Source organism: Pseudopodoces humilis, chromosome 8 (assembly GCF_049639895.1).
Source record: "Pseudopodoces humilis isolate 2021_Gansu_Grassland_sample_001 chromosome 8, ASM4963989v1, whole genome shotgun sequence".
Taxonomy (NCBI): Eukaryota; Metazoa; Chordata; class Aves; order Passeriformes; family Paridae; genus Pseudopodoces; species Pseudopodoces humilis.
Genome location: NC_142207.1, coordinates 13,086,407 through 13,106,693, shown reverse-complemented (window position 1 = coordinate 13,106,693; position 20,287 = coordinate 13,086,407). Strand labels below are relative to the sequence as shown.

At 40.6% G+C, this 20,287-nt stretch overlaps 1 protein-coding gene across 3 annotated transcripts in view; it reads right to left on the bottom strand.

The window, feature by feature from the left end:
* CNTNAP5 (contactin associated protein family member 5) overlaps positions 1-20,287 on the bottom strand; it is a 275,673-nt gene that overhangs the window by 123,410 nt on the left and 131,976 nt on the right. For all 3 annotated transcript variants that reach the window (XM_088058844.1, XM_088058842.1, XM_088058845.1), the window contains exons 7-10: positions 18,096-18,239; positions 7,823-8,087; positions 5,350-5,499; positions 4,509-4,680 (exon numbers count right to left, since the gene is read on the bottom strand). In XM_088058844.1, the coding sequence (XP_087914970.1) occupies positions 4,509-4,680; positions 5,350-5,499; positions 7,823-8,087; positions 18,096-18,239 (731 nt within the window). The remainder of the gene's footprint in view (positions 1-4,508; positions 4,681-5,349; positions 5,500-7,822; positions 8,088-18,095; positions 18,240-20,287) is intronic.

The window sequence follows — 20,287 nt, the reverse complement described above, 5'->3', positions numbered from 1 at the left end:
CTTCCCTTCCCAAAAAAACACAGTGCAAAACACCAGGAGTGAGGACTGCGTGGTTCCTGTAACCACAGACTTAAACTTTATCCCACTGAACCAAAAATAAATTCAGAAAGAGTCTCTCTTTTGTTTGTTTTGTTGGTTTTTTTTTTGTCTAGGCCCATATTAGATGGCTTTTGTTCACAGATGGTCAACACAGTGCACATCCTGCTGCAAGAATGTTTAAAGATAGCTCCCTTCATCCCCAGCAAAATATTCTGAATTCAAGGACTTCATGGCATCTTCACTTCCAGGCTTTGTTACCTTCTGCTTTGTACCATGCCATGCAGGGGAAACACCACCATGGTGTACAAAACTGTTTTCTGACTTATTAATTCAGTGTAAAGCAAACAAGTGCTAATGTGCATTCTTAACAGACTATAAATACTGAAAAGACAACAAAAGGAGAGGGAGAAAATTAAATCTTTTTGCTTTTAAAGATGGACCAGACCTCCATGGCTTAGTACAATATTGTCTTAATTTTTCTCCATATCTCACTGAAAGGGGGATAGATGCCCTGCAGGCAGGACCTCTAACATTTCATAACAGGAGCAGTGCAAGCATCACAGGTTGAAACATCCTCAGAAAAGACTGAGCACTCTGTATTTTATTAATCAGAGTAAACATACCTACTGGAACAAAAGGAAAAGAAGTAGCTGGATTAGCAGAAGGCAGGCAGTGGGGATAGTGCCAAGAGTTCTACACATAAGTTGCTACCAGAAAAATTGCTTCCTTCTACAGATTCTATTTTCCTGTTCCATAAAGCATTGGGAACAGGGGCAGCTTTGTAGAAGAAGGGAACACTTTGCCAGGTTTGTAGAGCAGACACTGCTCTGACATGAATAGATTGGGGAATGTCTCCTTATACAGGATGTGTCACCTGAGGAAAACATGCAGGTACCATACAAGAGGACTGCAATTCAGACATAACTTGACATGCAGCAGCAGGGACATCAGTGATGCTGGCACTGCACTGAGGGCTACAAACAAGCAGTGTCTTAATAGGAGATGGTGCTAATGAGCAGTCTTCCATCACCTGGGCAGCCCATACTGCTCAAGACCCTACCATGTCTTAATGTCCTACCTGCTGAACTCAGCTCTCACAGATACATCTTGAACTGCCTATTCAGACAGGATCAGACCAGCTACAGGGTGGCCTTGTTCACAGAATCACTAAGGCTGCAAGAAGCCTCTGAATGTCTCCAACAAAAGCTGCCTGCTCAGAGAAGGTTCAGCGACAGGGTCACATTCACTTGTTCTCCAAAAGCACTGTCTCCCTAGCCACCAAATGGAAAGAGGGATAAACTCACATTTATTTCCTAAGAAATAGTTACTGAAGAATGGAAATAATAAATACAGGGGACAGGAGGCATTCATGGCAAGTTAATTTAAGCACACATATTGTTCAAATACTAGAGATGAGTGATAGTGAGACATTAAGGCTCAGTCCTTCAGATGGCTCCATCTAAATCAATGGAAGCTCACCACCTGAGACAGAGAATCCCAGGGTATGTGGGTGGGTGTGTGCATTATATGCTTGCACAACTGAATTCTCTCTCCAAAATGTACTGCTGGCATCAATAGCCATTCCAATTTATCATCTTCCAAAATAAAGTCATTAATTCTCTTTTTAAGAGCAGGCACAAGTTGCAGTGAGCTGCTTAGCCACTGCTTTCAAGTCCAAGTCAGAATGAGATTGGCCCACAAGCTTGTAACAAATAAGCTGCTTCTAAATAGAGGCATATTCCTCAAAAGAGATTTTTAGCTTAGATAACTAAGACAAATGTCCCATTTACATGTTAATTAAACTACATAATTCCCACATGCGTTAAAATTATAAAAATGTGCGCTTTACAGTGCACACAGCAATAAATCTAAAAATCATGGAATATGCTGAGTGAGAAGGGATCCGCTGTCCAACTCCTGTTCCTGCACAGGACATCCCCAAGTGTCCCACCATGTGCCTGAGTGTTGTCCAAACACTTCTTCCTGAGCTCTGTCAGGCTTGGTGTTGTGACCACCTCCCTGGGCAGCCTGTTTCAATGTCCAAAAGCCCTGAGGGTGAAGAACTGTTTTTCCAACATCCAACCTAAACCTCTCCTGATGTAACTTCAGGCCATTCCCTCAGGTCCTGTCACAGGTCACCCCAGAGAAGAGATCAGTGCCTGCCCTCCTCTTCCCCTCACAGGGAAGTTTTAATTGCAGTGAGGGGGAGTGACTGAGTGTCCCTGCAGTCTCCTTTTCTCCAGGCTGAACAGACAAGTGCCCTCAGCTGTTCCTCATGCTGCTTCAAGGCCCTTCACCATCTTCACTGCCCCTCTTTGGATGCTCTCTAATAGTATAATATCTTTCTTACATTGCAGTGCCCAGAACTGCCCCCAGCACTGGAGCTGAGGCTGCCCCAGGTCAGAGCAGAGCAGGACAATCCCCTCCCTTACCTGGCTGGCCATGCTGTGCCTGATGCACCCAGGACAGGGCTGGCCCTCCCGGCTGCCAGGGCACTGCTGACTCCTGTTCAATTTGCCATCGACCAGGACACCCACAGGTCCCCCTTTCTGTGGCACTGGTCTCCAGCATCTCATTCCCCAGTCTGTCCATAAATCCAGCTGCAGAATCCAGCATTTCCCCTTGTTGAATTGCATGCAGTTGGTGACTGCCCGACCATCTTATTTGTCAAGGCCTCTCTGCCTTTGAGAGAGTCACCAGCTCCTCCCAGTTTTGTATCACGTGTGAAGCTGCTCAGTATCCCTTCCCCTCCTATGTCCAAATCATTCATGAAGATGTTGAAGAGCACAGGGCCAAGATGCCGTTGGATTTCCTGGCCACCTGGGCACACTCTGCTGGCTCGTGCAGCATCAGCAGCCAGCACCCCCAGGTCCTTCATTAGATCACACATAACTTTTGTGGTTTTTTTTTGTCTGTGTGATATATTTAACAAGAAAGGTGGCATTACATAAAACAATCCCACTCTTATTATGTTTGCATCTTTGCCCTAAATAATTGTATGGTATGAGCACAGATTAATGCTAGTCATCCTTGGGACACCAAAGAAAAGGAAGATATTTCCAGTTGCACATAGTTGAGTTGCACATAGTTTGGTGACAATGAAGGCACTGGAGATGTCCCACAGCACCTCTGCATCATACCAGAAAAGTTCTCTTTTGTTTCAACATACAATCACACTAAGTGCTTTTAAATGGTGCACTCAAATAATTTGTTTTTCCAAGAAAACAGCAAAATTCTCTCTCTCAGTTCTTAAGAAAGATGGCATTTTGCTTTCTTTTGTAAAATTAACTGCATCTTTTTCCATTCTACCTTGGAATGGTAGAATACCATTTCAGGCACACCAAGTATGAAATTCACATTCCCCTGAATTCAGACATCACTAAATGTGGAAAGAGATTTGATCAGCCAAGTCAGTAATTTCTCCATATAAATTAACAAAAATGAACATAGAAAGATGAGCACAAAGGTCTTGCATCACAGATGTTTTGCCCACAAAAGACTGCAGCTCCAGCAGGCTGATCCCTCCTACATGAAGGAATAATGGAAATCAGCCGTCAACTTCATCTAAGTAACAAGTCTGAAAAAAATACATTAAATGCTTATGGTTCTAATGCATTTCCAAAATATCCTTATTACTCCCCTAACTATTTGAAGCACATGAAATTTCCAGCAGTTCCATTTCTACTTTTCAGAACTCAGGTAGTTTAAAAATAAATAAATTTTAAAAATTGCGGAACCTCCTATTCCACATACTATCTCCAAAGTACACATTTGCATAAATGATTCAGAAATATTTAAACATTAAAAATCCATAAGAAGCAAAAGAGAATTACAAAATACTTTAAAAAAATAAATAAATAAAAAGATTTCTTATTTCCTCTCTCCTGTTTATGGGAAAACCTGGGGTTCCTGTCAGGTTTCACCTTTGGAGGGATATGGATCACTATTTAAACTGAAATGTTTCTCCAGCAGATACAGACATTCCATCATTATATTGTCCCACTGAATGGGCAGTATTACACATGATATGTACCATATCTTCATCATGAACATGTGTAATGGCTAACAAGAAAAATTGTAGATTATTTATTTAAGCAGAACCAGCTCATTTATTAAGGGTATGACATGTTCTGATGAATCAACTAATTTTTCCTTCTCTTTCATTTCCTCTAGAAATTCAAAGCAATCAAATGTTGTTTATGCATAAAATTTAATCCTTTCACCAATCTATAGTTTGATTGAATTTGCATACTCTATTTCCTACAAGTCAATGTGAAGAGAGCCTCATGTAATTGAAACCATTTCCCCTCCAGTCCTCCTATCTTTGTTGCAATATTTTCTATTAGTAGCTCTATTATGCCTAATATCTGTAATGCTGGCAGATTAGAATTTTCACTTAATGCAACCTGTATTTATAAACCACTAGGATGAAAAAAGAACAAATACAAGAAAGAGGAAATAATAATTACCTGTCTTTGATGCCACACAGATCAATGTGTAAATCACTAGAATTCCCCAGGGAGCCTTGCTGAACTAAAATGAGGTCCTTGGGCTGGTTATCAATAAAGATGAGCCTCATACAGCCTTGAAAAGCAGTAATGGGATTTAAACACTGGGAATCGGTGAAATTGTCAGGGCACCCTGTGGGAAAAAGAGAAGAGGCAGAGAAGAATATTGGAATGTTCAACTATTTCTGCTGGGATTTTCTGATGCAAGAACTCAGAGGCTTATTATTCCAAATATTTTTATTCCTTCTACTATGCAACCTCCTGTGCTATAAATCTTCTAGTTAGGAGAAGAAAAAAAAAAAGACAAGCCAGCCACTGAAAGTATCACACTATGAGTTTTTCACATGTTTTTCATTTTCCACAAGAGAACTGTACATAAATACCTTTGTAGATTTGAGCCATATGTCACCTAAGCTCCAAAAGGTCACTGATAAGAACAGTGGTATTAACAGGACTGCTAATAACATTAATAATTCTACGGCCTTTTAACCAGGCAAAAAAACAAACCCAAAACCACTCATGGTTAATACAGCATTGTAGACTTTGCATATATTGTCAGATAGATGCAAGTACCCATTGACTACCACTACCAGCAGTCCACTTTTACAGCTCTGCTTGCAGTTCTGCTTGTTCTGTCTCTGCCAGGCCTGACCAACACCCTTCAACCTGCCCACACTGCAGAATGCGCTGCAATTCAACCAGTCCTTACCTTTGCTCTTAGCTGCAAACAGTGCACCTAGGGAGAACTCAGTGATGACCATCTGAGGCTCTGCCTCACGAAAACCTCCTTGAAACAACTCACCTCCAAAATAGTAGCTGTTCCCAGAGTAGATTCTTGAGACAGTGGTTGCATGGCTGGCGGTGGCAGCGTCATTGTCCAGCGTCAGGGTAATGCGATGCCTTCTGGCATTGATGTTAACAGAATGCCAAAGTCCATCGTGGAGATTGGTGCCTGGCAAAAAACATGTACAAAGTGAAAAAAAGAAGACAACTGTGTTCTTCAAATCTCCTTTTGCTTTCAACTTGGGACCGCAAATATGCAGTTGAGCTATAAAAAGTGAGAACTGTAGCTGAAAACACTCATATTACCTCTGGAAAGAAGCTGGCATAGAAGAAAGGGCCCAGGAAAAGGGAAGTTTTGAGAGTATTTAAGTAGGTCATCTCACATTTTAATCTAACCTGGTACTGCTGCAGGCACTCATCAAGCTAGCCTAATCTTCACCATTCTGGTAGCACAGTGTTACCATTCTGGGGTGTCAGTGCCTATCTTCAGTCTGTTGGTAAATGCTTACAAGTCCAGAAGTGTTCAGAGATCTCTATTGAGCTTCTGGTACTAAACACATGCATGAGGTTGCAGAGGGTAAGATTCAGTGAGACATTCATAGCCTGTTGTCAAGGCTCCAATCTGAAACCTGACTGACTTCAGTAGGATTTGTGTTTCTTAAAACCCTCCAGCACCAATGTAGCACACAGAACTGTTAATGGATGTACAGCAGCTGGGTTTCTACACGGCTGTTCTGAGAACTGGCGTTGCTGCTCTAAAGGTTGAGGGATATACTGGGGGCAGTCTCTTTCTCTTCTAGACACTCCTGCAAAGTGGGAAATTGCCTGTCTTGTTTCCTCATTCTGAAAATCAGTGCTGCATTGTGTGGCTCTTGAAACACCACCAGAGAGCTACAAAGGAACTCCACATCCTCTATTCTGACAGCTCTGAAAATCAGTGGGCAAGCTTCTAAACCCACACACAGAGGTGCAGATCAAAAGTAACCTAATTACAGTTCAAAATATGCTACCATGAGGCTGAAGTCACTGAGATCAGGCACAGAAAACTAGTATTTACTCCCCTCCCTAACAGAGTATTTTTGTTAATGTTGCTTTCAGAGAAAACAAACAAGCACTTAGGAACACGAAGAGGTGTGAGAGCAGTTCAAAATAAAATTTTAAAAAAAAGTGGGTGTTAGGTATGTGTAAAGCCATTTCATCATGAATTTCAAAATGAGACTATTTACTCAGTAATGTCTGTTAACACATGCACAATTACTATAGAATTAAAGGCTGGTTTTCCAGCAAAAAAAAATATGATTTTTCAACTAGAACAAGTGCATTTTGAAGTGGAATATGTTGTTGAGATTTGAAACGAATACAAAAGGAAATGAGTCCCATTTGGGGGAAAAATAGGTCCATTCTTTGGAAGCAAGCATGAGTTTACTGTGAGTACCTGACATCTGCTGAACATGGCAAATGCACTTTCTGCACATTTCCCATGGACAAGGAGGCAGTTTAGCATGTTTTGGATAGGCTGGACTCAGGTTCATGATTTCAGAACTGCATAAGAACAAACACACCCAACCAAATATTGACATTGTCTCAGCTTTGTCAATAATTTAATTAGGACTGCAATGAAGGCTGGAATCTCAGTTTTCAGTGTTCAATTTTAGCAAGCTATGGCTGTAGCAGTCTACATGAGTAAGGATAGACTCAAGGCTGTCTCATTTTCTATCATAAAGGGGAACAAAACATGCATACAGAACAGTTCTGCTTTGACAACTGTCAGTTTTTTATCTCTGCTTCTTTTAATAGATACATCTTTAATAGATGCCCTCTTTTAGTCTGTACAGGGACTATTTTAATCTTACATGTTTTTAAACATCTGCTCTTTTAGAAAATATATTATTATTGTTGTTATTATTATTATCATCATCATTATTATTCTTCCCCCAAATTTTAAATCAGAGAGGCAACCCTATTTTACCCTCTTGCATCCCACCAGCTGCACTACACAAAGCAACTTGTCTTTAAAGTGGCTATGAAAGCCTAATAGGGAGTGCAAGGAGAGGAAGCCCACAGTCAGCCTCTCTTCTGAGTGTAGCATAAAGGGAGAGTCTAAAGCCAGTCAGAAAATCAGCTCGGGCCTCCCTTAACTTCTGCTGGGGAAAGATGCTGTGGCTAAGCTGGCTCCCAGCTGACTTCAGCACAGTCTGAAGATGGGAACAGGAAGGTCTTCATGTGACCTGACTGAAGAAAATTGAGTGTGACTGTTTAAGAAATAGAGGCTCAGCTAACTGTCAGTGAGATTGAGTCTGGAGATTTCAGGATGCCAATTTACCAAGCTTAGATCAAGCTGTACAGAGCAGCTTCACCGCTGGAAAGCAAGAGAAAATTTAAAAGAGAAAGGAAGATTGGGTGTTTCCTTAGTGCTTGATCCTTTCATCCCACGGAGGTGAACCTTTGCGTGGTAGAAGGAGACAAGTGAAAGTAAACAAAAAAATAAACACCTTCAGTGATTTCCACTGGGTTCTCAGTCTCCTTTTGAATAAACAGCATCAATCTCCCACCATGGAGGTAAACCAAGAGATGTCCTGAGTTTTCAGACAGCTCGGTGAACAGAAGTAAGCCATCTTTATTCCAAGTTCGGAACTGGAAGCTGACTGACAAACCATCAATTTGAGCAGTGCCGGGGAGCAGCAAGTAGCTTCGACTGGCACTCACAAAGGTGATAGGAACAACTTGTGGCTCTGAGCAAGAAAAGGTCACATTCCCCTGCAATAAAAAAAAAAAAAAAAAGAAAGAAAAAATATCAAACATAATCAGCATGACTTTTTTCAGTCATTCCAAAACATCTTTAGTTAAATAAGCTCATTGGATTTCTAATCGCCCTCAAGGCTGAAATAGGTATTATTATTCAGAGACATATCTTTGGAAATCAATAGGAAATGTATCTGTCCATGCTGGGAAAACACATCTACCTTCAAAATTTTATTTTTATCCCAGATGCTAAGGATCAAAAATCAAAACCTTACTGCTTAGAAGGATCTAAATGTAACCAAATGTCCTTATCAATTCCAATCTTAGTTGATTATCCCAGTCACCCAGCCCTGAAAGTAATGGTGCAATTTGCCCAGAAGAGAAGCACATTTACTCAAAGCAGTCTGCAGAATCTGCACCAGGTCGCATCTCTGTAGTTGGTGGAAGAAATGACTCCATCAGTTTGCTCAGCCACTGCAGATTAACCCACCAGGGCAATCAGGCCATGGTATAAAACCTTACCAATACACAAAGCCAGGATGCACTTAAGGAGCCATGTCTTTCAAAGCCACTCCAGGAGATCATTGCAGCCAGTTGCTTTGAACTCGTCTGCTTTCTAAAATACCAACTGTAATCTGATCAAAACATCGGAGTGTAAGGCTTTCTCCATGATAACACTTCTCATCAGAGCCTGTACCTCACTCTAACGGGATAATTATAACGAGCAGCACTTGATGGATGTGCAGGAAGTTGCATAGTGCTTGGGGAATTCCTCTCTGCAATCTCAGACAGATGATAGAACTGCTCCCTATCACTTTCAAATGCCTTTCCAGTCTTTATTTTTTAAATGGAAAATAAGGTGCCAGAAATAGACAAAGTTATCACTGGATGAAACAATCCAGTGTTTATCCAAAGCTTATCTGAGCTCCAGTGAACATTAGTCAGTTGGGAAGTAGGATGCAAACATGGTCTTGGCCTTTAAAAATTTTCTACTGTCTGCTGGGATTTGCTGCATGAAGAGATGGCAGAAGCTTTTTTTTGCTATTGTCACTGTTACATTTCTACCTCAGTTTTTTAATCAAATTCAGGCCAGAAGTCCTGTGCTGAGACATGATCAGCAAAGAGACTGTAGGGCCAATGCTGGGACATATGCACATCTCTATCCTTGCTCAACCAGGTCAGACGTCAAGCTCCCAAGTCTGACTTCAACTTTAGCCTCTCCCTTGTCTAAACTTAAGCAGAATAGCTGTCATTCCACCTGCCATGAGAACAGGCAGATAGAAATGCACAAAGGTGGTGCTGCAATATTCTGTGTAAATGGGATTAAAGGTTCATTTGGAAGACAGCAAGAGGTGTGTCTGCCTTTTTTTTTTTTGGGGGGGGAGGTATTTTTGTTATTCAAAAATTGAGACCTCTATGACGTAAGGGAAGTAATTGCAATTAGAGCTAAAAACTAGCCAGGATTTTTAAAAATTAAAAGGAAAAAAAATAAGTTGAGTAAAGCAATTGATGCCACAAGAACTTACATCAATTCAGCTGACTAATTTAGGAGGGAAACACCTCAAAGCAGCATTTCAGAGCAAAGCCAGATGATGCAGTTAATGCACACCAACAATATTTGCTGACATCCTTACAACCTGTCTACCTTCCTAGAGACAGTAACAAGAAAACCTGAAAAAAGGCATACACAACTGTTACTTTGAAAAACATTTGTCCAGTGAATTGGGATAGGTTCTCTTTACAAAAACTGTCGAATTTGCCATGAGTTTTATTCTCAAACAAATTATTCCAGTAGGTCTAAGTCAGAAAAGTAAACAGCTCCCTCTGAACCTGCATCTGATCATGAGCATTTTGCTTTAATTGGCAGCAGTTCTGGAACTCTCCAGGGTATATGCCAGATTTCTGGCAGACACTTGATTTTATAATTGAACCCAATTTAACTGAAAAGTAAAAGCTCATTGGCTAGGAAATGGGATAAGAACAGTCTAATCCCTAGAGAAAATAGAGGAGACTCTCAGCCCTATCCAGCTGCTGGAAACTCTAGCTAACATGTGGCATTTGAGAATTCCATTGAGTCCATCTCCAGACTGATTAACGACTCCTCTAACAAGTAGTGAAATCTTTACAAAATAGTTCTTATTGTTCTTACAAGAGAAAACTTCTGAACCTAAAAATGCAATGGAAATACATGCAATTTTTTCACTGGCTGCCATGATGGTTTTCTTAAGAAAGAGTGGAAGCAGCCCAGATTTCTACAGGCAGGGTAAAGCTTTAGAGGTGGTTCCTGTTCAAGTGAGATGCTGAATGAGCAGTTAGCAGCATGTTACAGCATTTTAAAGAACCAGAGCCTCTCCTATTAAAAGAGAATGGAAGAACACAGTTGCTAAGTGATGAGGATAAAAGTGGCTTACATAGAAGATCCTCTGAGCCATAAACCTCATCCAAAACTGACTGGACACTTTCCAGTGACTTCTGTGGGTCTTCAATAAAACCTGTATAACTTTAATGACCCATTTCAGTCTTTTCTGGCCTTTCTTCATGTAGTATTATGTACTGTTCAATGAAGAGGGAAAACAACACCACAGTCAGAGCAATTGGTAACAAGTTTCTTACACATCCTCCTTGCTCTCAGAGAATTCTAATCAAAAATAATATGCACTTGGGAAATTATTCAAACTGACAGCTGCACTGCAATTCTCAGCACTTAGCCTACCAGAGGATCCAGGCCAAGATCACAGCTTGAAAAGAAAGAACAATAAATGAGTATTTCTGAGCTCTCATTCTACCTGCAGGTTAGAGCATCAAATGGGCACTTAAACTTTCCTCATTAATCACTCTATGGATACTGTCCAATAAAAAGGGTATCTTGCTTTCTGCAGAGGATTAGAAAGGATGATTTCATATGACAGGTAAAGGGACTAAGATCCCAGGCCTGGCTGAGATACAAATGTGGTAAACTGTCAAGAATATCTCCAGCTTGGAAATTGGAGGACTACTCCTAGCTGTAAAGGGACTGAATTTGCAAAGAGAGTAACAGAAGAAAAAGGTGACCTCTGATGCAGTTTTAAAAGGATAAGATGAAAAATTGGCATTCAACTCTGAGAAACTGGATTTTGAGAATGAGGAAGGTTCCTTCAAGCCCTATTTTTAAATTAACTCTCTCAAGCAGAACAAATGTCAGGAGACCACATATTTCAAACACTTCTCAAGACCATGCTGAACACTAAATGAAAAGCAAATCAAAGTTAGATACCAGCTCCAGCCTTCTGAAATACTGCTGCAAAATGCATTTAAACAGGGTATGGGAGCACCAAGGCACACAGTGTTCCTCCAGTCAGGACGGGTCCACCGAGTGAGCAACCAGTCCATCCCAAGAGCAGGGACCAGAAATTCCTGTACTGGGATGGGTTTCTGTTTCTCTGAGAAAAAATTCAATATGGAAATCTGAAAGCTTTCCTGATTACATTGAAACCAATACATGTGATAATCAATCTTGTGACAGAGAACTGCTCTATCTCCACTTACTGCAGGTATCATGAATTCAAATAAAATTTTAATTGTTTATTACATTGATTTAAGTTGTTTATATTGAAATAATATTCCCAATGGAGAGAAAGTAACATTTAACAAAAATAGAGAAGGCTTAGAAGAAATGGAAACATTATGACCATGAGAGAATCAGGGCTTAGATGCTTGGCTGGACCTTTCCAGATGTTCTTTATCTCAGACTCTGAAACTGACTGTGTCACTGGCCAGAAGCAGAACAAAGGATTTTACCATTTTTATGGTAACTATACCATAGTAACTATGCATTACTGTTTCATTACATGGTGCAATAGTTAAGAGATGCTTACAAAAGATGAGAGCAAATACAGAAATATTCTGGAAACATTCTGCATCATTTTTCTGAGAGAGACTGGAAAAAAGGGGGAAAAAAGACCACAGGAGGAAACACATATATACACAGAAAATAGTGACCACTTAATATTCTCTCTCTGTGGTGTATTGACTTCATCTGGATGCCAGGTGCCCACCAAGCCCCTCTATCACTCTCCCCACCATGAAGTGAGGGGAGAAAATGAAGAAAGAAAACCCTCTTGTGTCAAGAGAAAGGCAACTTAATAAAGCAACAGCGAAGGCTGCACACAGAAGCAAAGAAAACAAAAGACTTAGTCTTTACTTTTCATGACCAGCTGATGCCCAGCTACTTCCTAGGAAGCAAGGTTTCAGCATGTGTAGTTGTTCCACAATAATAGATGCCGCTTCCCTTTCTTTTTCCCTTGGCTTTTATTGCTGAGCAGATTCATTCAGTGTGGAATATTCCTTTGGTCAGTTTGGATCATCTGTCCTGGCTATGTCTCCTCCCAAGATCTCACCCACACCCAATCTCCTGCTGAGTGGGAATATTCACTTTAAGCAACAAGTAGGAATGAAGCCAGCCTTTCAAAATCACCTTGCTAGAAGTGAATAAGATAGATGTCTTAGATCAAACTGGCAAATTATTACAGTCCAAGTCCAATTTTTGCTCCACTTCAAGGTAAAGTGATCTACAGCTTATTAGTTTCTATTGCCTGGAACAAAACACAGCAGCAAGGAGATTTTTTTTCTTCATTATTATTAAGAAAACAGAATCACATCTACCTTAAAATAGGAAGCTGTATAGAAAGCAATTCCTATCAGCTTTTTTTTTTTTTTTATGCATTATTTTCCTTTAATAGATTTTTTCTTTTAAATTCCAATTATCTGTGTATCATGGCACACCACCAGCCTAAATGGTTGGTGTGAACTGCTCACAGCCCAGGCTCCTCACTGTGATGGGCTCAGCTTGCCCCCTTCTGTTACGCCAAGTGCCAGAGCTCCTAAGGCGCTACCAATTAAAATAAGACCTTAAAAAATATACTAAAGCCTTGGCTTTGCAGAAAATTACATTTTCCACCATTTTCTTTATCACCTGCTAACTTCTATGACAATAATTAGCCATCTCTCTTCCTCTCCTACAGGGACTAGGAGCCTTATCACCTCCCACCTTGAAACATCCTCCTCTGCTCAGCAGGTACTAACTGCCCTATTCATTCAATTTGACTATCCAGATAATGTAATAAATGAAACCCTGAACAATTGTTTCTAACCTGTAATTTGCTGAAGTCTGATGACTCTCAAAAAACCCTTGTTTGCTCAGAAAAATGTCATTCTTGTCTGCATATAGTCTTAAATATATGGTCTCCCTCCCCGAAAGACTTGCTTCATTTGTTGTCATCACAACTATCAAAATCCTAAGACAAAGAAACTTTTATATCAAGGAGAGTTTATTAATGCAGCTGTGTGCTGGATTATATATTTGCATGCTGAAACTCTCTAGAATTGTGGACAAAGCCAACTGAAATCAATGGGAAAGATGTCATTCCAATAGACTTTATTTCAAGACCTCAACTGAGGTGACATACTTAATTTCTTTCAAAATAATCCTTTTATACCCTTCAGCAACAATAAAATAGAACCTTATAATGAATGCTATTTATACAGACTTCCTTGGTATTCCACACTGCAGGTAGAATGCAAAGGAGACTCCTCTGAAGACCCAGAGAGCACAGAGAAAGAAAGAAGAAAATATAAAAACCTATTTTTAAAAGAACCAAATATTTCTGGAATCTGCGTTCACCTGGCTTACCTAAAAAATAGCAAATTCAGTTCTGTCTTTAATCATGTGAACAAACACTGCCATTAAATAATTGAATAAAAGTTATTTTTTTTAGAAATTCAACTTGGTCCACGGGAAGTTGTAAAAAAATGCCACTAAAAATTTCCAACGTTTTTTATATATGATTCCTGTAGTCTTATTGGAGCACAAAAAATAAGAAAAAGAATCTAACTTGTGTTCCTCCAAACCCTAGGAGGGGCCTTCCCAGTTCACCAGCCTGATGTTCACAGATAGATCAACACTTGCCAGAGCACTTTGGTAGAATGAGACATCCGCAGACAACTAAATTCTTCTCAGGATGAAGGTATCTCAAATCAGCTTAATAAAATAGCATGTTTGGATTCTCTATAAAGAGAATGAATTATTAGTTTACATTCTCCTGTCACTAGGTATCTTTCCTTGCTCTTTGATGCTGGCAATTGGTTATTTCCCCAAGGCACTACAGCGATACATTTACATGTCACACATCCCTCGCTGTGCTGAGCTGTCGCTCTCACACTCAACATGGCAGGCCAGCGTAGAAAGCCAAGCGTATCTGAGAGCTGACAACTCCTGCCTTACAGCACCCTGCACTCCTCTCCAGCCAGCACAGGGCTTGCTCTGCTAAATAAAAATGCAACTCCAATTTCTATTAGCCAGAGGTAATGGAAGAGAAAGGGAGATCATGTTTTTCTCAATTTCAGTGAGTAAGTAGGGTGGAACATTGAGAAGACCAAACACAGCATCTTTTCATGACCTCCTAATTTCTTTTCATCAGCTAGACAACTTCCTATTTTGGCATCACAAATCAGTGAAGCACAAAAACAACTTAAGACTCTGGCCACAGGTCACATTTAAGCAATTTCTAAAGGTGCAACCAGAATCTAGCATTAGGTAACACTGGTAGAAAGGATCCTATATTTTCAGGATGCTACAGCTACTTTTTTCCCTTATCTACTCCCTCAACCAGATGAATTTAGCAATTCTCAATGGATTTATCTTTGTAAAACTTGCCCCATCTCTTCCTGCATCTACATACACTCAAACACAAAATCCCTCAGTGAAGACTTCTCCATCCCAGATATCAACAGGTCAAATTTCCTTCTGTGAAGAACCATTTCCCTTCTGCTTCTTGTAAATGTGGCTCTTGCATATTTTCTTGCCCCTACTTAATTGCCCAAAAAGTGTAACTGCTGTGTGATTTCTCATAATGAGCAGTCTGCACTTCTCTTGTGCTGAGAAGACATTTAGTAAATAGGGAAAACCTTTAGATTACTATTTTAAAGCATTTTATAAGGCTTCCCAAGGGTCCACCCTACAACCATGACAGTGGTTAATTACAGAAATTTGACTTTTCATAACCTTTTGCAGTAATTGCTTGGAAAGCACATAAAAGATTCCCTATCATTACTCCATGTTCAATGATCAAGGGAAGGGAAACCAAAATGAACAAAAAAGCGCAAACAAACGAAACAGCAATCCCCCACCCACACACAAACACCCAAACAAAACAAAACAAATACAAAAAAAGCCAAACAACAACAACAAAAAAATACCCAAAAAACAAACCAAGGAAACAAAAAAAACATCAAACCAAAAAATCCAAGGAAAAAAAAACCCAAAAAACCACAAAGCCTACAACACGTCATCAGGGACAGAAGAAACCCCAGAGAGAAGAAAGATAGTGTGTCCAAACAGACAGTGGTATGTAGGGAGGCTAAGAATCAGGCAATACAAAAATGGAATTCTAAAGGCAAGTTCCAGTTCAAAGAGACAGGCTGCCTCATTATCTTGAGATGACTTCTCAAGGGGATTTATTGCAAGTCTGAAAACTGCACACGAGTTACAGAAAAGAACAGGCAGAATGATAATCACAGCCACCACCCAGGAGTACAATACTTACTACAGCACTCTCTTATTGACAAGCTGTAGTTTCTTCCTCTGACTTTAAATGCAGCTGATTTGGGACCATTATTTATACGGGTGAGGAACTACACCATAAGAGGAAATCTATACCTCCAAAGCTGGTGTATCATTCTCCTGCTTGTGTGAAAGATGAGTAAAAAGTAAAAAAAAAGACCAAAACCCAAAGCTGATGGGTAGGAAAACCCCCAAGTTTGGCTCACTGACTGTGACAACATTCACAACGGCACAGAGCAAAGCAGAGAGTGCTGAAGTTTGCCCACCTTTGGGGGCAAATTACTGATGTCTCTAGGCACTAATGGCCTTCTAATCCCAAACCAACCAGTTTGTCATCAATTATCTTTTGCTAGGAGACAAAGTTACTTTGGCAACTAACAATGCAGAACCATCTCAGGTGATCTCCAACTTGTGGGGAGAGAACGTAAATATGCAACGCATTTTTGGAAGAAGAAGTTCCAAGTCCCTGCTACATTTAATTATTCTTCTGTGCTGATGCTTTCATTGCATTTCCACTGCAGACAACCTTAGTGACTACAAAGACGTGAAGCAGAGAAGCTTGCAGCTCCCTGCGGATAGAGATTGTTGCTTGAAAACCTCAATGCACTATGAGTAAAAGCATTGAGTGCAGAATAACTCTGGCAGGCAAAAGACTACATTTAACAAGAACAAGTTATTTTAATTTGAGGAAGTTAATTGCTAAGGAGTAAGTAAGAGCAGAAAAGGAAAAGGGGATCAGCCTGAATAACCTACAAGTACCTGTGAGTTGCTAGAAATAGCTGGGATGCAAGGAATGTTGGAAAACAGATTTACAAGGCCCATTTCCTACAGAAGGGTGTTCATCTAAGATTATGAGGCACTGAGCTAGCAACCTTTCCATGCACTTTGCATACCCAAGTGTCACAGACACAGCACAGAGCAGCTCATAAACCTTGAAAAATGCAGTACAGCAGCCAGCGTCTGGGAACCACGGTGTTTAAATCATCACTTATGTGAAAGAGATTGAAGGATGGAGGCACATCCCCACTGCCTTAAATTGAGAGAAGGAGCTGCATTCCTAGACCTTTCATCCAGCATTGTCTGAAACAGGTGTAGAGATAACAGTGTTATTGCTTGGGGCCACTTACACCCAGACACTGCCCTTCCCAGAAAGTGCATTGCAAAATTTTGCTCTTCCCCTTTAGAAAGGCCTTCCCATTATCCAGCCAACAAAACAACCAGCTGTCTAATGACCTACGAAGCAGACAAGGGTTTTTTGCTCCCTCCTTAGAAATTAAAGCAATTTAACACAGTTCATAAGATTTGTGCCTTTGAGTCCTCAGTCAGAACAATCAAACTCAAGATTATTAAAGCAAAGACTCTCGGTCCCAGGGGAGTATCCTGGAGGCAGTCCTGACTGCCAGCAACACAGTGAGGAACTTCTCACCCATCACCTTTCCCTTTTGCAGCTCCCTGTGTATTCAGCCTCGCCCTAGGCAGGGAAAGCACAGAAAGAACTTCCTTGGGTTCTGGCTGGCTTTGTTTTAGGTTCAGTGTATTCACACACATTACTATGAACTAGAAGATGCCATGGGAGCCAGAAGCAGTTTCATCTCCACGTTCTCCAAAGATACAGTGTTAGCCAAAAGGCATTTATCAAAGCACAGTGTAGGAGTGAACAGAAAAAAAAAAAGCTGAACAGAGTTGAATTATATACAGTTTGTCAAGGCTTCATGGGAGTGTAGTTCATTCTTCTTGCAAATAAAATGTTAGTTATTTCTGTGATATATTTAAATATATCTGTAATTTTGGACATGATTTAACACATGAGTGTTAAGTTATATTTGCGGTTTGTGTTATCAAGCTGGATAAGACTGTAGTACCTCTTGCTTTACCTGTACCATTCCACATTTAGAAACAGTAGTATAAAGTCAATGGTTGTCAGAACTGCCAATACACTGACTATAAGGAGCAGCACAAAGGAGATTATTTCCAGTGATAACAGGAATATTTTTTCTCCTCTATAATATGAACTGAAGTATCAAAGTAGAATTCTGCTAGTGCTGTACTTCCCAACAGTGACAGAGAACGGCTCAGAAAATAAGATTTTATCTGAGTTAACCAGGAAAAAAAAAAATCTCTATTACTTCTATCATGCCATTAAATATACACATTTTTATCTTGAAAAAAATAATTAAAATGTTTCCCCAAGCAAATTCTAATACACCAGGAAAATCAGAGAAATGCATTGGTTTCCACATGTGTCTCTCAATAACTCTCACCACAGGAGCCAGTGCTGGCTGGTATTAACCTCAGCAATATCATTTTAACAAGCTAATTATCCCCACAGCTATCCAAATCTGAACTCTGCTCATTCAATGCAGCCAGCAGCACCAAGAGAGCACAAAAAGCATGGAAGCAAAGAAGGAAAGCACACTGCCTCTTACCACAGTATAGATCTGAGGTTTGCGTCTTTTGGCCAGGTCAATTATATTGACTCCGTTGTAATAAAGGTTTTCAATGCACCCATGGAAATTTTTCCTCTGAAAGGTTCCTGGCTTCCCTGGGACAGGAATCCCTCCGAAACTAAGCTTTTGGAAAGAATAAGAACAGCATTATTTATAATTATTTATATATATCTGTATGCACATATGTTACATTGTGTTATCATCCCAAAAGCAAGACAGCAGAGCCCCACTGCATACATTCACTTGGGGTATTATTTAAGAACCAATTCCCACCAACAGCATCACTGGGAGTATGAGGGAGAGCCTGGCCACCTCTCAGGGGAAATTACAGCCCCCACTGCATCCCTGCTGCTGGAGAAACACCTCTGGCACAGAGAGGTCACCGCGTTGGGAGCAGCTCTGAAGTGCCTTGGCACACCAACCTAGTGCCACCAGCTCCCCCCACAGCAACACCCACACACAAGGAAACCTTCCCAAGGTGTGCAACCCACAGCCCCTCTGGCCCAGAGGGTGACACCTGGCTGCAGCCCACAACGCTCTGGAATCTCTGAGCCATGGGGGAATAAACTCTCCCTGCCCTCTGAGCTCTGGGTTTGCCTAGGAGCTGCAGTCACTTCTTTCCACCATGCAGGCACGTGTCTGAGCAGCTCTAGTTTCAGCCAGAGGAGGGTAGTATCACATACACAAACACCCCATTTGCACCTTGCAGTTTCACTGGGCTTTGGTCTTTACAACAGTCATATGTGCCATTTGGGACTGAACTTTGTAATGGAGAAGTTCTGCAGACTACACATTTGCACAAAACTTCTGCTGTGCTGTTGTTTAAGAACTGGCAGATGTTAGCACTGTGCAGGTTACAGGTCCTCACTCAACTGGAGGGCTGAAAGCCCTGGGAGGACAGAGGATAAGAAAATAAAGCTGCCCAAATACAGAATAATTGTTTAGATTCTGAAGAACAGAAAGAGAGAGAGAGTAAAAAGAAAAGAAACAAACCCCACAACCCCAAAAAAATCTGATAATCCTGCCTTCATTTTCCAAATGTCACATCACATTTCTAATTTACTGACCTCTTTGGCAAAGCATTACTGGCGTTACCACTAAAGTTTTACTCATTTTTCCCATCACAGCCAGCAACACTGAGTGATGTAACACAGGTGGGGATCCTGCAGCCACCACACTTGATCAGGACCTGTGCTGCAATCCTGCTGCATCCACTGCAGCAAGCGCATGCACTGCAGCGTGGCACTGCTTACATGCTGACGGCTGCTGGAACCTGGTCAGCCCTTTTCCCCTGCCACAATTCCCAAAGCCTTACCTCAGTTCATTACTGTAAAAATAAAGGGCAATTTGGGGGTTATTTTTCCTCCCACTCCACCTAACAGGCTGGGATACATAAGCAAATGAAACCTCCCTGGGTAACCTTGAAAACACTTACTTGAAAACAAGTTCTTAATGAGCTTGCACCTCAGTTGTTTTAATTGATCACTTCAGAGAAATAAAGAGTGAACAGACTTTACGTCACTTGCAGGTTTGTTATTGGCATGAAGGCTTATCTGGTAGTAATGCTGGTTTTTTTTCCAGTGAGAATCATTAGTTCTTTCTAAAACACCAGACTTTCCTTCTTTCATGTTCTATTCTTCAAGTCCCCTGCTTAGGGACTCTGTACTCGGGTTTCAAAACCAGAAGAAAAATCAATATCAATTACACCAATGCATTATTAAGAAAACAGTTTCCTTTGTGATTGGTAATAATTTTAATTACGAAAGTAATGATTTTATTACCCTCAGTAAGGCCTTTAATCCCTAAAGTGTGCTGAGATAAACTTTCAGTAGACTGCACTGCTGCAACATTTGACTGAACAACTGTCTCAGCGCAAATGGAGAAAAAACACTGTGTAAAACTAACCTCAGGGGACGAGGTCTGAGTGCCACGGTGGTTGGTGGTGATGCTGATTTACAACACCTGAAAATCTTTTCTACCATGTTTCCTATTTTGGAACATCTGGAAAAATGTTCTGCAAATTAGATTGGAGCCTGAGTTTCCCCTAATTGGCACCAAGCAAGAGGTAAGAAATTTTATTATTTTGAAATTAGAGAAGCTGATGACTCAATTATTTGGCTTTCCTCAACTCCATCTTAAAAGCAGTGAGTTTTGGCCCGTTAATAGTTCAG